At 41.1% G+C, this 26,641-nt stretch overlaps 1 protein-coding gene across 1 annotated transcript in view; it reads left to right on the top strand.

Moving 5' to 3' along the window:
* The window catches only part of P2RX6 (purinergic receptor P2X 6), a 101,883-nt gene that overhangs the window by 46,564 nt on the left and 28,678 nt on the right, over positions 1-26,641 (top strand). The window contains exon 7 of the mRNA XM_075854779.1: positions 36-177. Within this exon, the coding sequence (XP_075710894.1) occupies positions 36-177 (142 nt within the window). The remainder of the gene's footprint in view (positions 1-35; positions 178-26,641) is intronic.

The following is a 26,641-nucleotide window of genomic DNA, read 5'->3' as shown; positions in this document are numbered from 1 at the left end:
GTTTTTGTAATTATACTTTCATTTCATTTTGAAAGGTCAAACACGAAGAAGACATCAAATATAACATATTTTAGGACCTGCAAATATGATCCAGTCTCCAGTCCATATTGCCCCATCTTTAAAATCAGTGAGATGATTAGAAAAGCTGGGTACAGTTTTACAGAGCTTTCATTTCTGGTATGTGTCTTTATTATACATATTTACCACGTTCCATATCTATTCTCTATATAAGTATAGGTGTGGACTGATCTGGGCAGCCAGGCAATAAAGGCCATAGGTCTCTTACCATCTATGGGACCATGCTTGGGATTCACAATAACTGCTCAAATTTTCAAGGGAATTATCCAATATAATATCAGACTCCATTGTGAATCATTTTCTAGCTGTGCTGTTAGTAAGGCACTGATAGGTTACTTGATATCTACCTACCAAGACCCCTCTTTTAGTTGATACAAATAAGTTCCTGCACAACTTTTCCAACAGGAAAAGTAGAATAATATATTTGTTCTTCTGCCTTCTACATCACAGTGCCTTAACCAGAAACAATAACAGTACCCAGAAACAATAACCGTACCCATAACAGTGCCAGCCATACTGGCTCCCTTTACAGTGACAGTTACATTGCCCTTTATAGTAGAAGCATGGAGGTGACCTCAGCCACAGTGCCCGACTCAGTGCCCTATATCAGTGCTGTCACTTATAACAGTGCACATCAATATGCACATGTACCATCCACAATTATGTCCCATTGAGCTTGCACTTAACAAGTGCTTTGGCCTACCCCTACTAAAGTGTGTTTTTGAAAATGTCCACTGTTTTAGTAGAGGTGTAGTGGAGAATCCTGATAATGCTTTTCTTAATTGTATTTGATGTGCCTTCTTTGTGTCCATAAGGTGTGCACGTGCTAAACCCTTAGTAACATACTTTAAACATTAAACACATCAGTCTTAAATTGGCAAGTAAATTGTGGCATGCGCCACAATTTATTAATAAACATTTGCCATAGGCAATACAGCGCAGAAGAAGCCTGACCTCAATCGCGACAGGGCACTCCCTGAGCTGGGACCCGCCTGCCCCAGCTCGCATGCTGTAAATCAGGACAGCCATGCCCCCTGCTACGGCTGTCCCCCCCAGGCAGCCGCTGGACCGCTGTCCGGCTTTCGTGACTGCCCAGGCCCAAAACATCCTGGGGACCTGCTGTATAACTAGTGTCCCCCCACGTGTGAGTTCACCCCGCCGTATAGCTAGTGGTAAACTCGCCGTGGTCCACCACCGAAACCGCTCTTAGCAGGAGTACAGTGCCACGATCCGCCACCAAAAAAGGTAGGCTCCTCTGCCGATCTTACCTTTTTTACCCCCTAAAAGCTCCTTTCCACCAGTCCTCCAGTCCTTCCCGCAGATTGTTGTTAAATATGTTCCGTCCCACATCTGATAAGTATATGCCATCCTACCTGTACATTCCTTGGCACCCAAAATCAATGTCCTTGTGCAGAATAAAAACTCTATCCGTCTCCACCATTATGTCCTTCATGACCTTGTTGACCTTCCTCACCTTTTCAATGGCCGCTGTTGCTGTTGCCCCCATCCAACTTTGCCTTTGAATAATCTCTGGCCACAAAAACATTACTCCCGGCCACCTTTCTTTCCATACGGCAACATCCACCTTCACCTTGTCACCCCTTATGCTTCCTCGGGCCTAGTCGTCCCTCGTCCCTAATTCTTAGGGATAAGCACAATCATTTGCATATCAAGCTGGTAGCAAACTAGAACAAGAACACATCTGACCACACATGAGCGAACCTGACTTTTATACTGAATGTTCATAGTTTACATAGAATGTTTAACTTTGAGGTAGATCATGGCAAAAGCCTCTTTTATGCTTAATAATCTTCCTGCTAAAAAAATATAAGAGAAATTCAGTCAAAAGTGATTCATTACTATGAATGTAGACCAGTGGCGTACTTATAGGGGTCGTAGCGGTCGCACTTGCGACCGGGCACCAAAGCCAGGGGGCCCGCCCGCACCACCTCTGTAAAACAATGATATGAGGCTGCTGCACAAGCAGCATGAAGACCGGAGGCCGCGGAACTTGAAAGAAGTCCGCTGCTTCCTACCCAGCAGAGAAGATCCCGCCCACCAGTCATGACGTCTCCTGAGACCTTACCGGGTGCAGTACCTGCAGTTTGCAGACCGATCATCAGCGATTCCCCTGCTCCTTAGAGACTGCAGAGGGCTGTGAACATCACTACAGGGCTCCTACAGTAAGTGCTCCCCCATTCACTCATGTTTACATGACTTTACTTTTGTTTCCCGATTTTGTTGTGTTTTGTGCCACGATTTTTGCTATCGCAGCAATATCGCTCCATTCTTCCAGTGATTTTCTTAATCACGGTAAAAATGGTACGGTTTTGCCACGATTGCGAAAATTGCGGCAAAACTGTGCCATTTTTACTGCGATTCCAAAAATGGGGCGGTATTGCCGCAATTTTCAAAATTGCTGTACAAAAACACAATGACATCCCTAAGCCATTGATAGGTTTTACCCCTGTTCACAGTGAGTTTTTTTGCAGGCAGAAAAATTTGTCTCAAGGAATTTTGAGGTAGACTTTGACCTGCCTGCAATTTCTTGCCATGATTTTCGTGACGCTTTTTGCCTGCGGCCATCGCGCGCCGCGGGCAAAGAACGCCGCGATAAATGCTTTCTCTGCCTCCCATTGATTTCAGGTGGAACCACGGCAAGATAGAACATGCCACTTTTTTTTACCGCAGGCGGCATGGTGTGATCCTGTCTGCTAGCGCCTGTATCTAAGGCTACACATTAACGTTAATGTCTGTGTATGTGGCTGCATATCGTGTTCTAGTAAGAACGCGATGCTACTGTGTAAATGAATGGAGAGGAGTGCATGACGCTGATTGGTCAGCGTCATACACTCCTCTGTACAACGCCCACTTGGTCGAAAGTAAAAACACGCCCACTTGGGCATTAAGAAACTCATTAGCATAAAGCTAAAAATCGCTAATAAAGTGGTTTAAAATAGATTGTTTTTCTAAATAAAAAGCATCACTGTCACCTACATTATAGCGCCGATCTCCTTATGTAGGAGATAGGACAGAAAAAAATATGAAAGAAATCCTCCAGCTCACCTTGTCACGAGAAGGATGTAGGAATCAGCACACGGATCCTCGTGTCGGCACACGCAGAAGATACAACAGAACCAGGGGAGTTGGAACCAGCGCTGAGAGTGTAGTTTTTTGTTAAAACAGAAATCAAATTTCCAAGTTTAATAGATCTTGGTTAAAATCGAAGCACAGGGGCTACGAACAAAAATTAAGTGACAGGTAGGTGTAGTCCGGAGTACAGAGAGAAGGAGAGGATAGGCGGTAGCCTACGCGTTTCAGACCCTCGCTAGGTCCTTAGTCATGGCTTATGATAAGTCTGACTGTGCAGTCTAGACCTATTTGTAGTCAGTCAGTCTCGTAGATAATTCATTAATTGCGGTTCACGGCCGGAGAGGAAAAGGAGGAGCCCCGTGGACCGCAATCTTTTGTCTGTTTCCTTGTTTTAGAAGAATCAGTTGTACAGTATGCAAAGTTTTTCTATGTTGTTTACCCGAAGATTAATTATAGATACGTACGTTCGTTTGGATTCTATCTGAGAAATCCGCATTTATTTGTATATATGATCGTATGTTCTTGTAATCTAAACTTTGTTCATGAAAACAGGAGAATTCCGTTTTTGTATTTCGATCTAACTAAATTGTTTTAGTATGTTGTTTCCTTTTTTCATTTTTTCAGACGTAACAAAGAATAGAAAATAGAAACAGAGGGGTTCGAAAAGTTTTGTAACTTCATGACTTCTTTTAGGTAACTCTATTTATTTAAAATTGTTTTTATTTGTCTGGAGTATTAGTGTTATGACAGAAAAATATTCTTGTTTAGTTACCTAAAAGACGCGAGTGCGTCGGGAGACTGACTAAACAAGTGAGATAGCGCCTACCATTGGAAAAAAAAAAATAATAAATCAAGAACTATTAAAAATGTGTGAAAAAAGTAATAGAAAAGACGTGCATTAAAATAACAAAATACTGGTGTTATATTTCTTGATATATGTCAGTATTTTAGTGTTTTGGTATTTAATTCATGTTTTCGGGTTTCGTTATTTATGATTTTTCGTTTATTTATTAGTGAATTGATATTGATAGAGCGACTAGTTTATTGGATATATTGACTTCCTTGTGGAACTGGAGAACTTCATTAATTCTATATATCCAGATATATTTTTTGAATTTTTTGATTTTTAATTCGTATCGTAAACGCACTGTTTTAAAATACATAGTTGTATAATTCATGTACGGGCAAGTTAGATGTTTGATTTGGTACTGTGAAGGTGATCTGTTACGTAGTTCAAAATCCATATTATTTCTTTGATGTTTGGATTTGCGAACTTATATGTTTTATGTGATTTGGACGAAAGTATGTGAATTTAAAGTACAAAGCTGGTTTTGAATCTTCCGAACAAATATGTTTAGTCGACTGTCTAAAGTATGGTAATATTCAGTCGGAGTCAGACCAAAGTGGTCTAGATGATCTCTTTTCGTTTTTATTGTCTTTTGATATTTTATTTTCTGTATTATTTTTGTTGAGGGAAAAAATCTATATTTAAATCATGTTATTTACTGCCAGTAAATTATTCTGATCAGATTTGTCTATAGAGTCCAATTTTTTCTATCTCGTGAATCCCTACAGTACATTTGAAATACTGGGTTGGCACAGATATCACATATGGATTTAAATTAATTGATAGCGTGTTATGGATGGAAAAAACAAACAGATGTCAGGTTGTTAGCTTTAATAATGGAACATAAGGTCTTTTCTTAAATTTAAGCCTTTTGGAACCCTTGTTTGAAGGCTGAAGATCCAAAAAGCTTCTCTTGTTCGTGTTATGTGTTTAATATCCCCACCTCTTTTGGGGGTGTATATTTTTTCAATGGCATAACAGGAAAAACTGTTGATTGTTCTATTATGTTGAGTTATGAAATGTTTGGCTACATTCGATGTATTGAAATATATCTGGATATATAGAATTAATGAAGTTCTCCAGTTCCACAAGGAAGTCAATATATCCAATAAACTAGTCGCTCTATCAATATCAATTCACTAATAAATAAACGAAAAATCATAAATAACGAAACCCGAAAACATGAATTAAATACCAAAACACTAAAATACTGACATATATCAAGAAATATAACACCAGTATTTTGTTATTTTAATGCACGTCTTTTCTATCACTTTTTTCACACATTTTTAATAGTTCTTGATTTATTATTATTTTTTTTCCAATGGTAGGCGTTATCTCACTTGTTTAGTCAGTCTCCCGACGCACTCGCGTCTTTTAGGTAACTAAACAAGAATATTTTTCTGTCATAACACTAATACTCCAGACAAATAAAAACAATTTTAAATAAATAGAGTTACCTAAAAGAAGTCATGAAGTTACAAAACTTTTCGAACCCCTCTGTTTCTATTTTCTATTCTTTGTTACGTCTGAAAAAATGAAAAAAGGAAACAACATACTAAAACAATTTAGTTAGATCGAAATACAAAAACGGAATTCTCCTGTTTTCATGAACAAAGTTTAGATTACAAGAACATACGATCATATATACAAATAAATGCGGATTTCTCAGATAGAATCCAAACCTACGTACGTATCTATAATTAATCTTCGGGTATACAACATAGAAAAACTTCGCATACCGTACAACTGATTCTTCTATAACAAGGAAACAGACAAAAGATTGCGGTCCACGGGGCTCCTCCTTTTCCTCTCCGGCCGTGAACCGCAATTAATTAATTATCTACGAGACTGACTGACTACAAATAGGTCTAGACTGCACAGTCAGACTTATCATAAGCCATGACTAAGGACCTAGCGAGGGTCTGAAACGCGTAGGCTACCGCCTATCCTCTCCTTCTCTCTGTACTCCTGACTACACCTACCTGTCACTTAATTTTTGTTCGTAGCCCCTGTGCTTCGATTTTAACCAAGATCTATTAAACTTGGAAATTTGATTTCTGTTTTAACAAAAAACTACACTCTCAGCGCTGGTTCCAACTCCCCTGGTTCTGTTGTATCTTCTGCGTGTGCCGACACGAGGATCCGTGTGCTGATTCCTACATCCTTCTCGTGACAAGGTGAGCTGGAGGATTTCTTTCATATTTTTTTCTGTATTTCACTATCGGCTGAAAGATTTCCTCACGTGCATTTATCTTACTTAAACATTGGTAGGTGTCCAACCTCCATATTTATTTCTGCATCTTTGATGACAAAGGAAATTCCATTTTTCAGTACAGAGGTGAACTAAGAGTAACAATATCCATGATATATTGGAACAAGGACATTATTCAATGCATATTATATACTAAAGGCTTATTTCTATATTTTAACATTTTTTCATACTGGTGTTTTTCTGAAAAAATATTGTTTTGGGCTTCCATGCTACATATTTAAATGATGACGAATGAAATACAATATACTCGTGCTGCTTTAGCAGCAAAAGTTTTTGGTACGATGGATAACACTAAAGAAAACTGCTATGAAATGGAAGATCTTTTCCACACACTGGAAAATCTATGATTCATGAAACAAAGGTCTGGTGGGACCTCACAACCTTAAAAAATTATTGTGCAAAAGACATGATTCCAAGAGGGTTACGTATGAAAAAAACACCTACGTTCAAATATTCGGAAGCCTTCAGTACCGAATGGAATCAGATCCTCTCTGACTGTTCTATCAAATTAATGAAATTGATTATTTCACAAGAGGAACTCAAATTAATTGAACTTAAAGATGAAATTTCAACAACTAAAGAAAAATTGAATCTGTTTGCCAGCTCACCTAACTATGTCACATTAGAAACACGGACCTCCAACAGTATCGACAAAGTCGACAAGTCCATTGCGACAATCAAAAAAACTAAGTTCCAGAGAGATTTACGAGACTACGCCAACCAAGAAGTCTACAATTGGAGTAATAGAGGAAGAAATTACAATAAATTCAGACCGATTCTAAAACAACGAAAAAATTCAGGAAGATACGGTCAATACCAACATAGAGTAAGCTTCAGCTCCACTGAACCGGATTCGGGAGACGGTGAACATGATGATCTAGATTGCGACAATCCCAAAGAAAGATCAAGAAACAACCCCAGATTTGACAGAAATTATACGTCAAAAAACGAGGCAGGAGGGGCGGTCGCAAACACAAACCCTGTAGATCAAGAACAGAGTGTTCGCCCCCGCACCCGGAGGAACTACAACCTAACTTAAATATCACCAATCTCTCCACAACCAGTCTCACAGAAGAACAAACTGAAGTTCTATCCCTTGGCCTCAATTTTGCACCAACACGGAGCTTCGACCCATTCAATACTTTACTAGATGTTAACAAATTCGTCAGAAATCTAACTGTAAAAAGACACTTCCACACCATTGAGACGGATACAATTGGAGCGAATGAATATGCAACAACAATAACGACTGATTCATCTGTGGTACTTCAACCACAAATGGGAATAAGAGATCCGTTGGAACATACGCTATCTTTTCAAGAATCCAAGACTCTTTTTTGTCTGGAAGCTTTAGATACTGAACCCATAAAAAAGGACATATACACTTCAACTAACTTCAAAATCACCAATCCCAAATTCTACCCTATCACATCTAGGACTGAGACAATGGACCGTTTTCAAATATCGATAGAAAAGGACCTACAACTACTTTATGAATCCACCAATAAAGAAAAAGGAACTAACAATTTCCCAAGTAAATTGAGAAAAGCAAAAAAATCGCTTGAAGACAATGAGGACCTTATTATCAAAAAATCGGACAAGGGAGGCAGTATTGCAATCATGAAGAGGGAAGATTACAAAATGCAAATTGAGGAACTACTATCGGACCAAAGTACCTATAAAATACTAAAACAAAATCCAATCATCGGTTTTCAAAAAGAATTAAATAACCTGATTAAAACAGGATTAGATAGCGGTTCCCTCACATCGAAGCAAGCAGATTACATGATCGTAGAACATCCAATTACGCCAATACTCCATGCTCTGCCTAAAACGCATAAAAATATTATCCCTCCTCCCATGCGACCAATAGTCTCGGGAATAGGGTCTTTCTCTGAAAGAACCTCGGAATGGTTAGACTCCCTCTTACAACCTATCGCACAAAATACGCCAAGCTTTTTGAAAGACACCAAGGATGTCCTACGTGCATTTAGATACAAGACATGGTCAAAAGAATATACATGGTTAACATGTGATGTTACATCTCTTTATCCGAGTATACCGCACAATGTAGCCCACGCTGCTATAGAATATCATCTGAACAAACACAGCAACTATAGTGACTCATTACAAATATACATCTTGGAAATTCTCACCTTCTTACTAACACACAACTATTTCTATTTTGATACCAAATATTACCTCCAATTAAAGGGGGTCTCAATGGGGGCAAAATTTTCTCCGTCTTTGGCGAACTTGGTTATGGCGTGGTGGGAGGAAAAAAACATTTTTTCCACAACAAATCCATTTGGAGATAATATCAATTGGTATGGCAGATACATCGATGACCTCCTGTTCATATGGGAGGGAGATGTATCTGCCATAAAAGATTTTGTGGATTTTCTTAACTCTAATGACTACAATCTTAGGTTTACACATATGTTTGCCAAAACCAACATCATATTTTTGGATCTGGAACTAAAAGGAGAAGATGGTATCCAGATACATACAAAAACCTATAGAAAACCAACAGCTGGCAATACCATCTTACATGCAGGCAGTAACCACTCTAAACAGACCATTGTCTCGATCCCAGTGGGCGAATTATGCAGAGCAAAACGCAATTGCAGCTCAGATGCACAAGTTAAAACTGAAACACAACTTATACATAACAGACTATCTAACAGGGGGTACCCACGTTGGTCTTTGGACAGAGCAGACAAAATAATAGCCAAGAAAAACAGAGACATCCTTTTGTCCCAAAATAATAAAAATCCAAAATTAACATCTAACATACCCACACTAGTGTTGCAACAAAATAGTCAATTTAAAAGTATAAAAAGAATTGTGAACAAACACTTACCCATGCTCAGAGAAGACCCAGTCCTGGAAGACATCCTTAAGGACGGATGTAGAATAGTCCCACGTAGAGCTCCATCTTTGGCCACGACACTTTCTCCATCATTCTTTAGTTCCATCAAAACAAAAGGTTCATGGTTAGAACAAAAAGGATTTTTCAAGTGTGGAAACAATCCATGTAAAGTATGCTCATATGTAATACCAAAAAAGGTTTTTTCAAATTCAGCTAACACTGATACACATGCTATTAAAAATTACATTAATTGCAACTCCGATTCGGTCATATATATAATTGAATGCACAATATGTGACCTGAAATACATAGGATGTACAAACAGAAAGTTTAAGACAAGAATCCTTGAACATCTTGGCTACATCCGTAACCCAAACATCCTCAATACATCGAATGTAGCCAAACATTTCATAACTCAACATAATAGAACAATCAACAGTTTTTCCTGTTATGCCATTGAAAAAATATACACCCCCAAAAGAGGTGGGGATATTAAACACATAACACGAACAAGAGAAGCTTTTTGGATCTTCAGCCTTCAAACAAGGGTTCCAAAAGGCTTAAATTTAAGAAAAGACCTTATGTTCCATTATTAAAGCTAACAACCTGACATCTGTTTGTTTTTTCCATCCATAACACGCTATCAATTAATTTAAATCCATATGTGATATCTGTGCCAACCCAGTATTTCAAATGTACTGTAGGGATTCACGAGATAGAAAAAATTGGACTCTATAGACAAATCTGATCAGAATAATTTACTGGCAGTAAATAACATGATTTAAATATAGATTTTTTTCCCTCAACAAAAATAATACAGAAAATAAAATATCAAAAGACAATAAAAACGAAAAGAGATCATCTAGACCACTTTGGTCTGACTCCGACTGAATATTACCATACTTTAGACAGTCGACTAAACATATTTGTTCGGAAGATTCAAAACCAGCTTTGTACTTTAAATTCACATACTTTCGTCCAAATCACATAAAACATATAAGTTCGCAAATCCAAATATCAAAGAAATAATATGGATTTTGAACTACGTAACAGATCACCTTCACAGTACCAAATCAAACATCTAACTTGCCCGTACATGAATTATACAACTATGTATTTTAAAACAGTGCGTTTACGATACGAATTAAAAATCAAAAAATTCAAAAAATAGATCTGGATATATAGAATTAATGAAGTTCTCCAGTTCCACAAGGAAGTCAATATATCCAATAAACTAGTCGCTCTATCAATATCAATTCACTAATAAATAAACTAAAAATCATAAATAACGAAACCCGAAAACATGAATTAAATACCAAAACACTAAAATACTGACATATATCAAGAAATATAACACCAGTATTTTGTTATTTTAATGCACGTCTTTTCTATTACTTTTTTCACACATTTTTAATAGTTCTTGATTTATTATTATTTTTTTTCCAATGGTAGGCGTTATCTCACTTGTTTAGTCAGTCTCCCGACGCACTCGCGTCTTTTAGGTAACTAAACAAGAATATTTTTCTGTCATAACACTAATACTCCAGACAAATAAAAACAATTTTAAATAAATAGAGTTACCTAAAAGAAGTCATGAAGTTACAAAACTTTTCGAACCCCTCTGTTTCTATTTTCTATTCTTTGTTACGTCTGAAAAAAGGAAACAACATACTAAAACAATTTAGTTAGATCGAAATACAAAAACGGAATTCTCCTGTTTTCATGAACAAAGTTTAGATTACAAGAACATACGATCATATATACAAATAAATGCGGATTTCTCAGATAGAATCCAAACCTACGTACGTATCTATAATTAATCTTCGGGTATACAACATAGAAAAACTTCGCATACCGTACAACTGATTCTTCTATAACAAGGAAACAGACAAAAGATTGCGGTCCATGGGGCTCCTCCTTTTCCTCTCCTGCCGTGAACCGCAATTAATTAATTATCTACGATACTGACTGACTACAAATAGGTCTAGACTGCACAGTCAGACTTATCATAAGCCATGACTAAGGACCTAGCGAGGGTCTGAAACGCGTAGGCTACCGCCTATCCTCTCCTTCTCTCTGTACTCCGGACTACACCTACCTGTCACTTAATTTTTGTTTGTAGCCCCTGTGCTTCGATTTTAACCAAGATCTATTAAACTTGGAAATTTGATTTCTGTTTTAACAAAAAACTACACTCTCAGCGCTGGTTCCAACTCCCCTGGTTCTGTTGTAGGAGATAGGACACTTATAATGTGGTGACAGAGCCTCTTTAAGAAAAGATTCATTCCGAGATGTATACAGGGAGGGATCTCTGTCCCTCAGCTTCGAAGGTATACCAAGATGGCGGATCCCTTGGTACATGGTGGCGGGGCACCTCGATTCTCCTGACATGGCGCGGTCATGCAAAGCCTCCTTATCCTCGGTGTCCGTGGCAAGAGCACTCCGTGTTTGGTTGGCCCATTTATCCAGAGATCTGGAAGAAGCAGAAATTCTCCAATCCCTTCCAGTAATGAAGGCAGCCTCAGAGTTCCTGTGTGATTCTCAACTAGACAACATGAAGTATGCAGCAAGAGCCCTATCCCTCTGAAATGCAGCCAGAAGAGCTCATTGGCTTAAATTGTGGTCGGGGCACAACCTCTCCAAACATAATTTCTGCCGTCTCCCTTTCTAGCCAGAATCCCTATTCGGCCCCCAACTTGCAGATATCTTGGAATCCCTAGGAGAGGGAAAAGGTGGCAAGTTTCCGGAACCCAAAAGGAAGGTTGCTCGATGCTACTTTTGGGATCAGAGAAGGAGATCCCCAAAGTTTAAAAGAAGGTTTCCAGAGCGTCAGCACATTTTTAGAGCAAAGCGGGAAAACCCTTCCTCCTTTCGGAAGAAAAATCCCAATCAAAAACACAATGAGTTGTGACGCCAAGCCAATCCTGCAAGTAGTAGGGCCAAGACTTCAAAGGTTCTCCTCTCAATGGTCGGTTACATCATCCGATGAGTGGGTAACGACAACCATCAAAGGAGGATACTCACTGGTGTTCAAAACGTTTCTCCCGGATCACTTTGTTCTCAATATTCATCACAATCCGATAGTCCATCAACTCTTGCAGGTTTTTCTTCAAAAAGCAGCCTTGGAAGATGTTCCAGTCTTAGGGTATGTGCACACACACTAATTACGTCCGTAATTGACGGACGTATTTCGGCCGCAAGTCCCGGACCGAACACAGTGCAGGGAGCTGGGCTCCTAGCATCATAATTATGTACGATGCTAGGATTCCATGCCTCGCTGCAGGACAACTGTCCCGTACTGTAATCATGTTTTCAGTACGGGACAGTAGTTCCACGGAGAGGCAGGGACTCCTAGCATCGTACATAAGTATGATGCTAGGAGCCCAGCTCCCTGCACTGTGTTCGGTCCGGGACTTGCGGCCGAAATACGTCCGTCAATTACGGACGTAATTAGTGTGTGTGCACATACCCTTAGAGAGGCGGCAAGGGGCTTATTCCAGAGTATTCCCAGTGCCCAAATCAGATGGCAGTTGGAGACTGCTTATAGACCTCCCATTTCTTAATCAATTCTGTGGAAGAAAACTTTCAAAATGGAAACCATCCTTTCAGTGATGAACCTTTTGGAGAAGAACGATTTTCTTGCAACCATCGACCTTACGGATGCATACTTACACATCCCTATCCTGTCCGCTCACAGAAAATTTCTTCGGCTAGCAGTTCAGACTCAGGGGGGAAAGAAACACTTCCAATTCACCTGCCTACCCTTCGGGATCTCGTCAGCACCCCGGGTATTCACAAAAATTGATGTGGTCTTAACTGCAGCATTGAGACTGAAAGGAATATGTGTGATACCTTACTTGGACGACTGGCTAATAAAAGTGCCATCCAGATCTCTACTCCAAGAACATCTTCAAACCATGCTGAAGCTTCTTCATCATCACGGATTCCTTGTGAACTTCAAAAAATCACAGCTGTCACCATCACAGAATCTGAAGTTTTTAGGGTTCATGGTGAATTCTCAATCAATGACAGTCAAGTTGTCTCCAGAGAGAATTTCTGCGTTACAGGGGTCATTAAAACACCTCATTCTCCATCCAAAAGTATCCGTCCGAGGGGCTATGAAAGTCCTAGGGCTAATGACCTCATCCATACAGGCGGTCCCCTGGGCCAAAGCCCACTTGAGGTTGCTGCAGTTCGACATCCTCAAATCCTGGGAAAAAATGTCAGGAACCTAGATGATCTCTTTAAAATCTCCAACATTACTCTTCGAGACCTGAGATGGTGGTTAGAACCATTCACTCTCCGGTCCGGAAAATCTCTCACTCCCCAGCCTCCAGAAAGTCCTCACAACGGATGCCTCCTCCTGGGGTTGGGGTGCCCATGTAGATCATCTGTGGGTACAGAACAGGTGGAGTCAGAAGGAAGGGTCGCTATCCTCCAACATGAAGGAACTCAGGGCAGTGAGACTATCACTAATTTATTTCCAGAGTCATCTGAAAAAATGTCAGATCCTGGTCCGGCCAGACAACCTGGCGACCGTTTTTTATATAAACAAGTAGGGTAGAACAAGGATTGTCTCAATGTCGGTCGAATGTAGACTGCTTATGAATTGGGCAGAACAACATTCCTTAGGAGTCTCAGGAGTTCACATCAAAGGCTCGATGAACCACACTGCAGATTTCCTCAGCCACAATATCCTCCATCCGGGGGAATGGGGTCTCAACCCTCAGGTTTTCAGCAGCTTGACTGCCGCATGGAGTGTACCAGACTCAGATGTGATGGCATCAGAAGAGAACACCAAGGTCCTCCTCTTCTGTTCCCTGTACCACACACACCATGCTGTAGCAATGAATAGCCTGTCTGTCAGCAGGAAAGAGAAGTTAATTTATGTTTGAGATCCTGCCATTTTGGCCCCGCAGGGCCTGGTTCTCTCTAGCATGGTCTCTCAAAAGGCAGATTCCTGGAACTACCAGTAACATCGAATTTCCTGTCTCAGAAAGGGGTGTACCATCCGAACCCTCACAGTCTACATCTCACGACCTGTTGGCTGACCGGGAGAATCTGACGGAGTTTGGTCTCTCTTTGGATGTCATTAATACCCTGCTGTCAGCTAGGCGTCCTTCAACTGTCAAGATATACACCAGAGTTTGGGCCTTATACAATAGTTGGTGCTCCAAGGATTCGGCAAGCCCAGTCTCCCTGAATACAATACTTCAATTTCTTCAAGAGGGCTTCAATAAAGGGTTAAAACTCAATACCCTTAAGGTTCAGTTCACTGCTATCAATGCCCAGTTGCAAAATCATTTCTCTAATCAACAGCTGGTAAAAACTTCTTCAAGGCTCTAAAAAACCTCAGCCCAGCTTCTCAGGTGCCCTCTCCTTCCTGGGATCTTTCAGTAGTTTTGTTTGCTCTAACGAAAGCTCAGTTTGAACCCATGCTAGAGTCATCCATCAGATTCCTCTCGTTCAAAGCTTTCTTCCTGGTGGCAATCACATCGGCCAGGTGCATAAGCGAGCTTCAGGCCCTCTTCTTTAAAGAACCCTATTTGAGAGATCTTGGAGATTGTCTTCTTCTACGTATCATGCCTGGGTTTCTGCCTAAAGTTCCTTCTTTCAAAAACATCAACCAATAAATATTACTACCAGTCCTTTTTCCTCATCCCCAAGGTGAAGATCAGGACAGATGGCATACGCTGGATGTGGGAAGAGCCGTTCTCACCTATATCCGTACAACAAAGTCCTAAAATGTATTCCTCCAGCATGCTGGTCCTAACAAAGGTTATAAGGCGAGCAAGGCAACCTTAGCCAGGTGGATTAGATCAAGCATTGAGAAATGCTATCATCTTAGTGACCTTCAATCTCCTCTACAGATCAGTGCACATTCCACGCGCTCTACAGCTGCCTCATAGGCAGAAGTTGGACATATTCCTCTGGACCAAATTTGCAGGGCTGCGACCTGGGCATCTACATAAACCTTTATCAAGCACTACAGGCTCGACTCACTAGCAGCAGAGGGTTCTTTATTTGGCAAAAGTGTGTTTGAAATGGCGTCTGCTATCCCTCCCATGTAGCTACTGCTTGGCAAGTCCCATTTGTGTCGTGCTGCCAAGGACGATCAGGAAAACAAAAATTTACTCACGAAAATTTTTATTTCCTGGAGTCCGTAGGCAACATAAGCTTCCCTCCCTGGCAGGACTTATGACTATTGCTTCATCAAAATATGCTGGGGCCCGGTCACCGGTACATACTTATAGGATAAGGGCTTAATTGTTTCATTATTTAATACTTATTGCTAATTAACTTGTCTCTGCTTAACCCCTTCCCGCCGCAGCTCTTTTTCAGATTTTCATTTTCGTTTTTTCCTCCCCACCTTCAAAAAGCCATAACGTCTTTATTTTTCCGTCGATATAGTACTATGAGGGCTTGATTTTTGCAGGACGAGTTGTAGTTTTTCGTAGCACCATTTTTTTTTTCCATATAATGTACTAGGAAATGGGAAAAAAATTATTTGTGGGGTAAAAAATGAAAAAAACAGTGATTCCTCCATGGTTTTTTGAGCGCCGTTTTTACGGAATTCACTGTGCAATTAAAACAACATGTTAACTTTATTCTGTGGGTCAATACGACTACGGCGATACCAAATATATATAGTTTTTTCTATATTTTACTACTTTTACAAGTAAAAACCTAAGTGTAAAAAAGAACATTTATTTTGTGTCGCCAAATTCCGAGAGCCACAACTTTTTTATTTTTCCGTCGATTAAGTGGTATGAGGGATTATTTTTGCGGGATAAGCTGTAGTTTTTAATAATACCATTTTGGTGTAAATGCGACGGTTTGATCACTTTTTATTTCATTTTTTGTGGGAGATTAGGTGACCAAAAAATAGAGATTCTGGTGTTTAAATTTTTACTCCGTGAGCCCGCTCCATACTTCCCCTACCCGACTTTGGCGTATGGATACGTCAAATGTCAGGAAGGGGTTAATTGTACCTAGGGGACTAAAACCCATTTGTGTTGTGATACCTATGGACTCCAGGAAATAAAAATTTAGGTGAGTACATTTTCATTATCTATGCATATATATTGTAACAGGTTGAGGGGGTTAATCTGCCAAGGGAGATATATTCCTAGACGCCTATTAAGAGGTTAACATAGGGTCGTCCGTCCACACAGGTGCAGGGTAATTAACTAAGAGAAAAGCACTGCTGGGAGAGTGTGTCAGTGAGGCTGGGTTCACACGAGCACATTAACGTCCGTAATGGACGGACGTATTTCGGCCGGAAGTCCCGGACCGAACTCAGTGCAGGGAGCCGGGCTCCTAGCATCATAGTTATGTACGATGCTAGGAGTCCCTGCCTCTCTGCAGGACAACTGTCCCGTACTGAAAACATGATTACAGTACGGGACAGTTTTTCCTGCAGAGAGGCAGGGACTCCTAGCATCGTACATAACTATGATGCTAGGAGCCCGGTTCCCTGCACTGAGTTCGGTCCGGGACTTCCGGCCGAAATACGTCCGTCCATTACGGACGTTAATGTGCTCGTGTGAACCCAGCCTTAGGGAAGCAGGAAGGTGAAGACTGGTTTTGCTGCTGAACAGACCTGATATTAACAGAGGGGTGAGAGCTAACCCCTGCAAAGGGCTGAACTGTGTGCTTTATACTTGAAACGTTTCTTTCTGTTCTAAACTGTTGTGTATGCTGATGCCACAAGCTACCGTGGTGTTTATTGGACTTCCCTGCTTGAAAGAGAAATAAAGCTTCTAAGTCCTGTTTAACCAGAATACAGATTTGTGACGTGTTGGTGAATGGCCAGCAGGTCGTAGCCCTCCTTGACACAGGTAGCGTGGTCACCTTACTCCGAGCTACCATTCCCCATAAGGTGGTGCGCCTAGAAATAAAATATGGCGGTATAGTGTGTACATGGAGACACAAAAGAGTACCCCATTGCGCAGGTCTCTGTGGAAACCTCTAATGGGACTGTTACCTGCGATGTGGGGGTTGTACCCGGATTGATACATGAACTTATTCTCGGCTGTGACCTTACATCACTATGGCTACTGTGGGAAAAGACTCTGAAAGATAAGTACCAGCCTTCATCTATCTCCTTAAGTAATGATGATAATGTTGTTGCTGATAGCATTGGGAATAAGGTGTTTCCCTTTTATGTCTTAGCTGGTGATGAGCCTGAGGATTCTCTCTCTGAGCAGGAAATCCCTGACTTGGGAATTTCTAGGACAAATTTTGGCCCTGCTCAGTTGAGCAACCCAAGTCTAAAAAAAGCATTTGAAAATGTAAAAATTGTGAACGGTGTGGCCCAGGAGCCTGAGAAAAATATGCAGTATCCATATTTTGTGTTGGTCAATTATCTATTGTATAGAGTGGAAAAGGTAAACGAGGAGGTTAGTGGTTCCGCAACCTTACCGGCGCGAGTATTCAGAGAAGTGAAAGACATCTGTGGTTCCTGTCCTACCTGCCAGCTGAGCGCCCCAATGCCTCATTTCCACAGTCCCTTAGTCCCACTACCAACAATTGAGACCCCCTTTGAGTGCATAGCGATGGATCACGTGGGTCCCCTGGTCAAATCGGCCAGAGGGCACCAGTATATCCTGGTGATCCTGGATTATGCAACTAGGTACCCCAAGGCTACAACATTGAGAAACTCCTTTTCAAAAGTAATTGCAAGAGACTTATTTCAGGTATTTACTAGGACAGGCTTACCAAAGGAACTTCTGACTGACCAAGTTACCACATTTATGTCAAGAATAATAAAAGAATTGTGTAAATTGTTTAAAGGGAATGTGTCGCTAGAAATTTTTTTTTATTTTTTTTAGTTAAACAGTTATTATATACATGATTAGAGATTGTTCTAATTTTTTTAATTTTTTCACAAGTCAGGAAATATTATAAATTAGATTCTAATTTATAACATTTCCCTGTGCTGGTCACTAGAGGGAGCAATTCCCAAAATTGCAGCATTAGCATGTGGTAAAGCAACCACATTGCTTTATGCTGCAAAATTTGAGAAGACACACTCGCTCTAGCATCCTCAAACTATCCCCCCTCCTTTATCCTGGCTAGTGCCAGGAGAAAGGAGGGGATTGAATGTTCAAACCTCCTACACTGTGTGCCGCCATTTTTTGAGCGAATACACAGTGTAGTAGGCTTACAAACAGTGGTAGGCCTCATTTACACGAGCGTGTGCGTTTTGCGCACGCAAAAAAACGCAGCGTTTTGCGTGCGCAAAAGGCACTTGACAGCTCCGTGTGTCATCAGTGTATGATGCGCGGCTGCGTGATTTTCGCGCAGCCGCAATCATAGAGATGAGGCTAGTCGACGTCAGTCACTGTCCAGGGTGCTGAAAGAGTTAACTGATCGGCAATAACTCTTTCAGCACCCTCGACAGTGAATTCCGATCACCATATCGAGTAACCTGTTTAAAAAAAAAGAGGTTCGTACTTACCGAGAACTTCCCGGCCGTTGCCTTGGTGACGCGTCCTTGGTGACGCGCCTCTCTTGACATCTGGCCCTACCTCCCTGGATGACGCGGCAGTCCATGTGACCGCTGCAGCCTGTGCTTGGCTTGTGATTGGCTGCAGCTGTTACTTGGACTGAATTGTCATCCCGGGAGGTCAGACTGGAGGAAGAAGCCGGGAGTTATCGGTAAGTCAGAACTTTTTTTTTTTTACACGTTCACGTATATTGGGATCGGAAGTCACTGTCCAGGTTGCTGAACCAGTTTAACTCTTTCAGCACCCTGGACAGTGACTGTCTCCTGCCGGGTTCGGTCAAAACGAGTTCGCCGAACCCGGTGAAGTTCGGTTCGCTCATCTCTAAGACACTCCGTTTGGATGTTTGTAAACAGAAAAGCACGTGGTGCTTTTCTGTTTACATTCAGTTTGACAGCTCTTGCGCGAATCACGCAGTTCGCACGGAACCACGGAAGAGCATGCGTGGTTTTCACGCACCCATTGACTTCAATGGGTGCGTGATGCGCGAAAAACGCACGATTATAGAACATGTCGTGAGTTTTACGCAACGCACTCGCGCTGCGCAAAATTCACGCATTGTCTGCACTGCCCCATAGAGTAATATAGGTGCGTATGACACGCGTGAAAAGCACGCGCGTCGCACGCACGTATATTACGCTTGTGTAAATGAGGCCGTAATCACACACTAAAACACGAACATACACAGACATACCTTACCTGCTCCTGCCACCGCCGCTCCCTCCGGTCCGTCCGCTCCTAGTGCTTGCTTCTAATCACATGTCCGGAAGCCGCGACCGGAAGTAGTCATCTTACTGTCCGGCCGCGGCTTCCGGTCCACAAGAAAATGGCGCCGGATGTCGCTTGCCCGAAGACCTTCCATTTGGACTGTGTGGGAGCGGCGCATGCGCCGTTCCCACACAGACGGCGTACACCATAGTGAATGGGGATGTATGTGCCGTATTCCATCACTGTATGTGTCGTTAATCGACACATACAGAGATGGAAAAAAAAAATGGCAGCCCCCATAGTGAAGAAAAAGTTAGAAAAAAAAAAGTAAAACACAAACACACAAATAGATACAATTTATTTTAATAAAACACTAAAAGCAAATTGATATAAAAAAAATAAAAATTTGCGACACCCTTCCTTTAAGATTAGACAGTTGCACACTTCTGTCTACCACCCTCAAACAGACTGCTTGGTTGAGAGGTTTAACAAGACCCTCAAAGGCATGTTAAAAAAGGTGGTGGGGAAAGATGGACGAGATTGGGACATGTTGTTGCCTTATTTACTTTTTGCAATCCGTGAAGTACCTCAGGCCTCCATTGGGTTCTCACCGTTTGAACTGGTGTACGGTCGGCATCCACGTGGACTGCTTGATGTGGTTAAGGAAGCCTGGGAACCAGAGTCCAGTCCTTATAAAACTGTGGTGGAACATGTATCCAAGATGCAGGACAGAATGCAGGCGATAATGCACGTAGTCAGACAGCACTTGCTCCAAACACAGGAAGCTCAGTGCAGGGTATATAATCAACCTGATAAAATCTGTGAGTTCAGCCCTAGTGACCGCGTCTTACCCAACGGTAGAGAGCAAGTTTTTAGCTAAGTGGCAGGGACCCTTTGAAATTATAGAGAAAATCGGCCCAGTGAATTATTAAGTGTTTCAGCCATCTAAAAAAAAACAATATCAAATTTAACATGTCAACCTGTTTAAGCCCTGGAAGGAGAGGGAGTCATTGTCCACACGGATAGCGCCCAAAAAAGGTGGTGACAATGAGATAAACAAAGTGAAAGTGGCGGCTACCTTGTCCCAACCACAATAACAAGAGGTAAAAGAGTTTCTCCAAAGAAATAGGGATTTCTTTACTGAGGTACCAGGTAAAACTAATGTAATACAACATGAGATTCTTACAGATCCCCATGTCAGAGTTAAAGGGAATGTGTCGCTTTTTTTTTTTTTTTAGTTAAACAATTATTATTTAAGTGATTACACATTGTTTTAATTTTTTCACAAGTCAGAAAATATTATACATTAGATTCTAATTTATAACATTTCCATGTGCTGAGCACTAGAGGGAGCAGTTCCCAAAATTGCAGCATGGTCAATGTGGTAAAGCAACCTCATTGATTTATGTTGCAAATTTGGGTTGGACACACTCTCTCTAGTGTCCTCACACAATCCCCCCTCCTTTTTTCTGGCTAGTGCCAGGAGAAGGAGGAGTTTGAATCTTCAAACCTCCTACACTGTGTGCCGCCATTTTCTGAGCGACTGCACAGTGTAGGAGGATTAGATACAGTGCTCAGCAGACAGAATAACACGAACATACACAAACATAATACACACATCACATACACGAACATAAATTACCTTCTCCTGCCGCCTCTGCTCCTGTTCCTTGCGCCTTCGCTTCCTTTAACATATGGCCGGAAGCCGTCATCTTACTGTCTGGCAGCGGCTTCCGGTCCACATGAAAATGGCACCGGATGTCGCTTGCCCGAAGACCTTCCATTTGGACTGTGTGGGAGCGGCGCATGCGCCGTTCCCACACAGACGGCGTACACCATAGTGAATGGGGATGTATGTGCCGTATTCCATCACTGTATGTGTCGTTAATCGACACATACAGAGATGGAAAAAAAAAATGGCAGCCCCCATAGTGAAGAAAAAGTTAGAAAAAAAAAAGTAAAACACAAACACACAAATAGATACAATTTATTTTAATAAAACACTAAAAGCAAATTGATATAAAAAAAATAAAAATTTGCGACACCCTTCCTTTAAGATTAGACAGTTGCACACTTCTGTCTACCACCCTCAAACAGACTGCTTGGTTGAGAGGTTTAACAAGACCCTCAAAGGCATGTTAAAAAAGGTGGTGGGGAAAGATGGACGAGATTGGGACATGTTGTTGCCTTATTTACTTTTTGCAATCCGTGAAGTACCTCAGGCCTCCATTGGGTTCTCACCGTTTGAACTGGTGTACGGTCGGCATCCACGTGGACTGCTTGATGTGGTTAAGGAAGCCTGGGAACCAGAGTCCAGTCCTTATAAAACTGTGGTGGAACATGTATCCAAGATGCAGGACAGAATGCAGGCGATAATGCACGTAGTCAGACAGCACTTGCTCCAAACACAGGAAGCTCAGTGCAGGGTATATAATCAACCTGATAAAATCTGTGAGTTCAGCCCTAGTGACCGCGTCTTACCCAACGGTAGAGAGCAAGTTTTTAGCTAAGTGGCAGGGACCCTTTGAAATTATAGAGAAAATCGGCCCAGTGAATTATTAAGTGTTTCAGCCATCTAAAAAAAAACAATATCAAATTTAACATGTCAACCTGTTTAAGCCCTGGAAGGAGAGGGAGTCATTGTCCACACGGATAGCGCCCAAAAAAGGTGGTGACAATGAGATAAACAAAGTGAAAGTGGCGGCTACCTTGTCCCAACCACAATAACAAGAGGTAAAAGAGTTTCTCCAAAGAAATAGGGATTTCTTTACTGAGGTACCAGGTAAAACTAATGTAATACAACATGAGATTCTTACAGATCCCCATGTCAGAGTTAAAGGGAATGTGTCGCTTTTTTTTTTTTTTTAGTTAAACAATTATTATTTAAGTGATTACACATTGTTTTAATTTTTTCACAAGTCAGAAAATATTATACATTAGATTCTAATTTATAACATTTCCATGTGCTGAGCACTAGAGGGAGCAGTTCCCAAAATTGCAGCATGGTCAATGTGGTAAAGCAACCTCATTGATTTATGTTGCAAATTTGGGTTGGACACACTCTCTCTAGTGTCCTCACACAATCCCCCCTCCTTTTTTCTGGCTAGTGCCAGGAGAAGGAGGAGTTTGAATCTTCAAACCTCCTACACTGTGTGCCGCCATTTTCTGAGCGACTGCACAGTGTAGGAGGATTAGATACAGTGCTCAGCAGACAGAATAACACGAACATACACAAACATAATACACACATCACATACACGAACATAAATTACCTTCTCCTGCCGCCTCTGCTCCTGTTCCTTGCGCCTTCGCTTCCTTTAACATATGGCCGGAAGCCGTCATCTTACTGTCCGGCAGCGGCTTCCGGTCCACATGAAAATGGCACCAGATTTCGCTCTGCAAACGAGCTTCGTTTTGGTCTGTGTGGGAGCGGCGCATGCGCCGTTCCCACACAGACGGCATACGCTTCAGAGAATGGAACGGCTCCCGTTCGCATTCTCTATGGGGTTGTATGTGCCGTATTCCATCTCTGTATGTGTCGTTAATCGACACATAGAGATGAAAAAAATGGCAGCCCCCATAGAGAAGTAAAAACAAAGTAAAAAGTAGAACATGAGAACACAAATAAATAAAATTTATGTTAATATCATATTAAAAGCAATATGATAAAAAAAAAATCATGACACCTTCCCTTTAATGTACGTCCTTATCAAATCCCAGAAGCTCGACGACAGGCTGTCGCAGCAGAAGTAAGGACAATGCTTGATCTTGGTGTCATTGAGAAATCCTCCAGCGGGTGGTCCAGTCCTATAGTCCTGGTTCCAAAACCCAACGGTACTTGGAGGTTCTGCAATGACTTCAGGAAACTAAAGGAGGTCTCTAAATTTGATGCATACCCCATGCCCAGGGTAGATGAATTAATTGAAAGAATTGGTCCAGCACGCTATATTACAACCCTAGATCTCACCAAAGGTTATTGGCAAATTCCTTTGTCTAAAGAGTCCAAAGAGAAGACGGCCTTCTTCTACCCCAGATGGCTCATTTCAGTATGTCAACATGCCATTTGGGCTACAGGGAGCCCTGGCCACATTTCAATGAGCTATAGACAGGGTCCTGAGGCCACATAGAGAATATGCGGCTGCATATTTAGATGACATTGTGGTTTGTAGTACAGACTGGGACAGCCACTTAAGCAAGGTTCAGAATGTGATCAACTCCCTCAGAAAGGCTGGATTCACAGCTAATCCTGAAAAATGTGCCATAGGCTTAGAGGAAGCCAAGTATCTTGGATATATTGTGGGCAGAGGAGTGATTAAACCCCAGTTAAACAAGGTTGAGACAATTCAAAAGTGGCAGCGTCCCACTTAAAAAAAACAGGTGCGAACATTTTTGAGCATTGTGGGCTACTATCGGCGGTTTGTACAAAATTTTGACACCCTTGCAGCACCACTTACTGACCTAACGAAAGGGTCTAGGCCTACTGCAGTACACTGGACTCCTGACTTGGAGAAAACCTTTACAGTACTAAAATCGGCATTGTGTCAACAACCGGTTCTGATAGCTTCCGATTTTAAGAAAGAGTTTATTGTTCAGACTGATGTAGGACTGAGTGCAGGTGATGAACGAAGAACATCCGGTGATGTACTTGAGTAGAAAGCTGTCCCCAGCAGAGAGAAATTACTCGATTGTGGAGGAGTGCCTAGCCGTAAAGTGGGCATTAGATTCCCTTAGGTACTATTTGGTAGGTTAGGTAGGCTGGTCTCTGACCATGCCCCCCTCACTTGGATGGCACAAAATAAGGACTGCAATCCCTGAGTAACAAGGTGGTTCCTAGCTCTGCAGGAGTATAAATTTAAAGTAGAGCACAGGGCTGGGAGAAAACATTAGAATGTGGATGCCCTCTCAAGGATACAATGCCTGGTAGGAGTAAGTGTCCAGTCCTGTGGCCTGGAGCAAAGGGGGGATGTGTAACAGGTTGAGGGGGTTAGTCTGCCAAGGGAGATATATTCCTAGACGCCTATTAAGAGGTTAACATTGGGTCTTCCCTCCACACAGGTGCAGGTTGATTAACTAAGAGGAAAGCACTGTTGGGAGTGTGTGTGTGAGAAGAGCAAGACTGTGAAGACTAGTCTGCTGCTGACCAGACCTGATATTAACAGAGTGGTGAGAGCTAACCCCTGCATAGAGCTGGACTGTGTACGTTATACTTGAAACGTTTCTTTCTGTTCTAAACTTTGTGTGTGCTGATGCCACAAGCTACCGTTGTGTTTATTGGACCTGCCTGATTGAAAGAGAAATAAAGCTTCGAAAACCTTTTTAACCAGAATACTGCGCTGAGAGTGTCTCTTTGCCTAACAACATTCCCCAAACTGCTACAATATATATATATATATATATATATATATATACACTACCGTTGAAAAGTTTAGGGTCACTTAGAAATGTCCTTATTTTTTAAAGAAAAGCACAGTTTTTTTCAATGAAGATAACATTAAATTAATCAGAAATACACTCTATAAATTGTTAATGTGCTAAATGACTATTCTAGCTGCAAACGTCTGGTTTTTAATGCAATATCTACATGGGTGTATAGAGGCCCATTTCCAGCAACCATCACTCCAGTGTTCTAATGGTACATTGTCTTTGCTAACTGTGTTAGAAGGCTAATGGATGATTAGAAAACACTTGAAAACCCTTGTGCAATTATGTTAGCACCGCTGTAAACAGTTTTGCTGTTTAGAGGAGCTATAAAACTGACCTTCCTTTGAGCTAGTTGAGAATCTGGAGCATTACATTTGTGGGTTTGATTAAACTCTCAAAATGGCTAGAAAAAGAGAGCTTTCATGTGAAACTTGACAGTCTATTCTTGTTCTTAGAAATTAAGGCTATTCCATGCGAGAAATTGCCAAGAAACTGAAGATTTCCTACAACGGTGTGTACTACTCCTTTCAGAGGACAGCACACACAGGCTCTAACCAGAGTAGAAAGAGAAGTGGGAGGTCCCGCTGCACAACTGAGCAACAAGACAAGTACAGTAGAGTCTCTAGTTTGAGAAATAGACGCCTCACAGGTCCTCAACTGGCAGCTTCATTAAATAGTACCCGCAAAACGCCAGTGTCAACGTCTACAGTGAAGAGGCGACTCCGGGATGCTGGCCTTCAGGGCAGAGTGGCAAAGAAAAAGCCATATCTGAGACTGGCTAATAAAAGGAAAAGATTAATATGGGCAAAAGCACACAGACATTGGACAGAGGAAGATTGTAAAAAAGTGTTATGGACAGACGAATCGAAATTTGAGGTGTCTGGATCACGAAGAACATTTGTGAGACGCAGAACAACTGAAAAGATGCTGGAAGAGTGCCTGACGCTGTAATGGAGTGGCAAGCACAGTCACCAGATCTCAACCCCATAGAGCTGTTGTGGGAGCAGCTTGACCGTATGGTACGCAAGAAGTGCCCATCAAGCCAATCCAACTTGTGGGAGGGGCTTCTGGAAGCATGGGGTGAAATTTCTCCTGATTACCTCAGCAAATTAACAGCTAGAATGCCAAAGGTCTGCAATGCTTTAATTGCTGCAAATGGAGCATTCTTTGACGAAAGCAAAGTTTGAAGGAGAAAATTATTATTTCAAATAAAAATCATTATTTCTAACCTTGTCAATGTCTTGACTATATTTTCTAGTCATTTTGCAACTCATTTGATAAATATAAGTGTGAGTTTTCATGGAAAACACAAAATTGTCTGGGTGACCCCAAACTTTTGAACGGTAGTGTGTGTGTGTATATATATATATATATATATATATATATATATATATATTCCACAACATAACATATTCTGAATGAATACAATAATATTGTTAAACACACCCAAATTAGGGACATTTTTATAGGTAGCCAATTAACCTGCAAGCATCCAAAATATACATAAAATATGTAATATATATATATATATATATATATATATATATATATATATATATATATATATATATATATACAAAAAATCAAAAAATAGAGACCAGAAGCAGCACTCAAAATAGCAAAAAATGTGAATTTATTTACCCAACAAAGCAACGTTTCACTTCCTCCATGGAAGCATTTTCAAGCAATCAATAGAAATCACATAATGACATATATAGGAAGAGTAAAACTTAATTAACAAGTGTTCTAAATCATAGTAGTTATACACTATATGTAAAAATATAGTAATGTGTAACAATGTAACGAAATATCAAGTGCATACGTGTATGAGTCAATCA

This window comes from Rhinoderma darwinii, chromosome 1 (genome assembly GCF_050947455.1).
Source record: "Rhinoderma darwinii isolate aRhiDar2 chromosome 1, aRhiDar2.hap1, whole genome shotgun sequence".
Taxonomy (NCBI): domain Eukaryota; kingdom Metazoa; phylum Chordata; class Amphibia; order Anura; family Rhinodermatidae; genus Rhinoderma; species Rhinoderma darwinii.
This window is presented reverse-complemented; position numbering and strand designations above follow the sequence as displayed.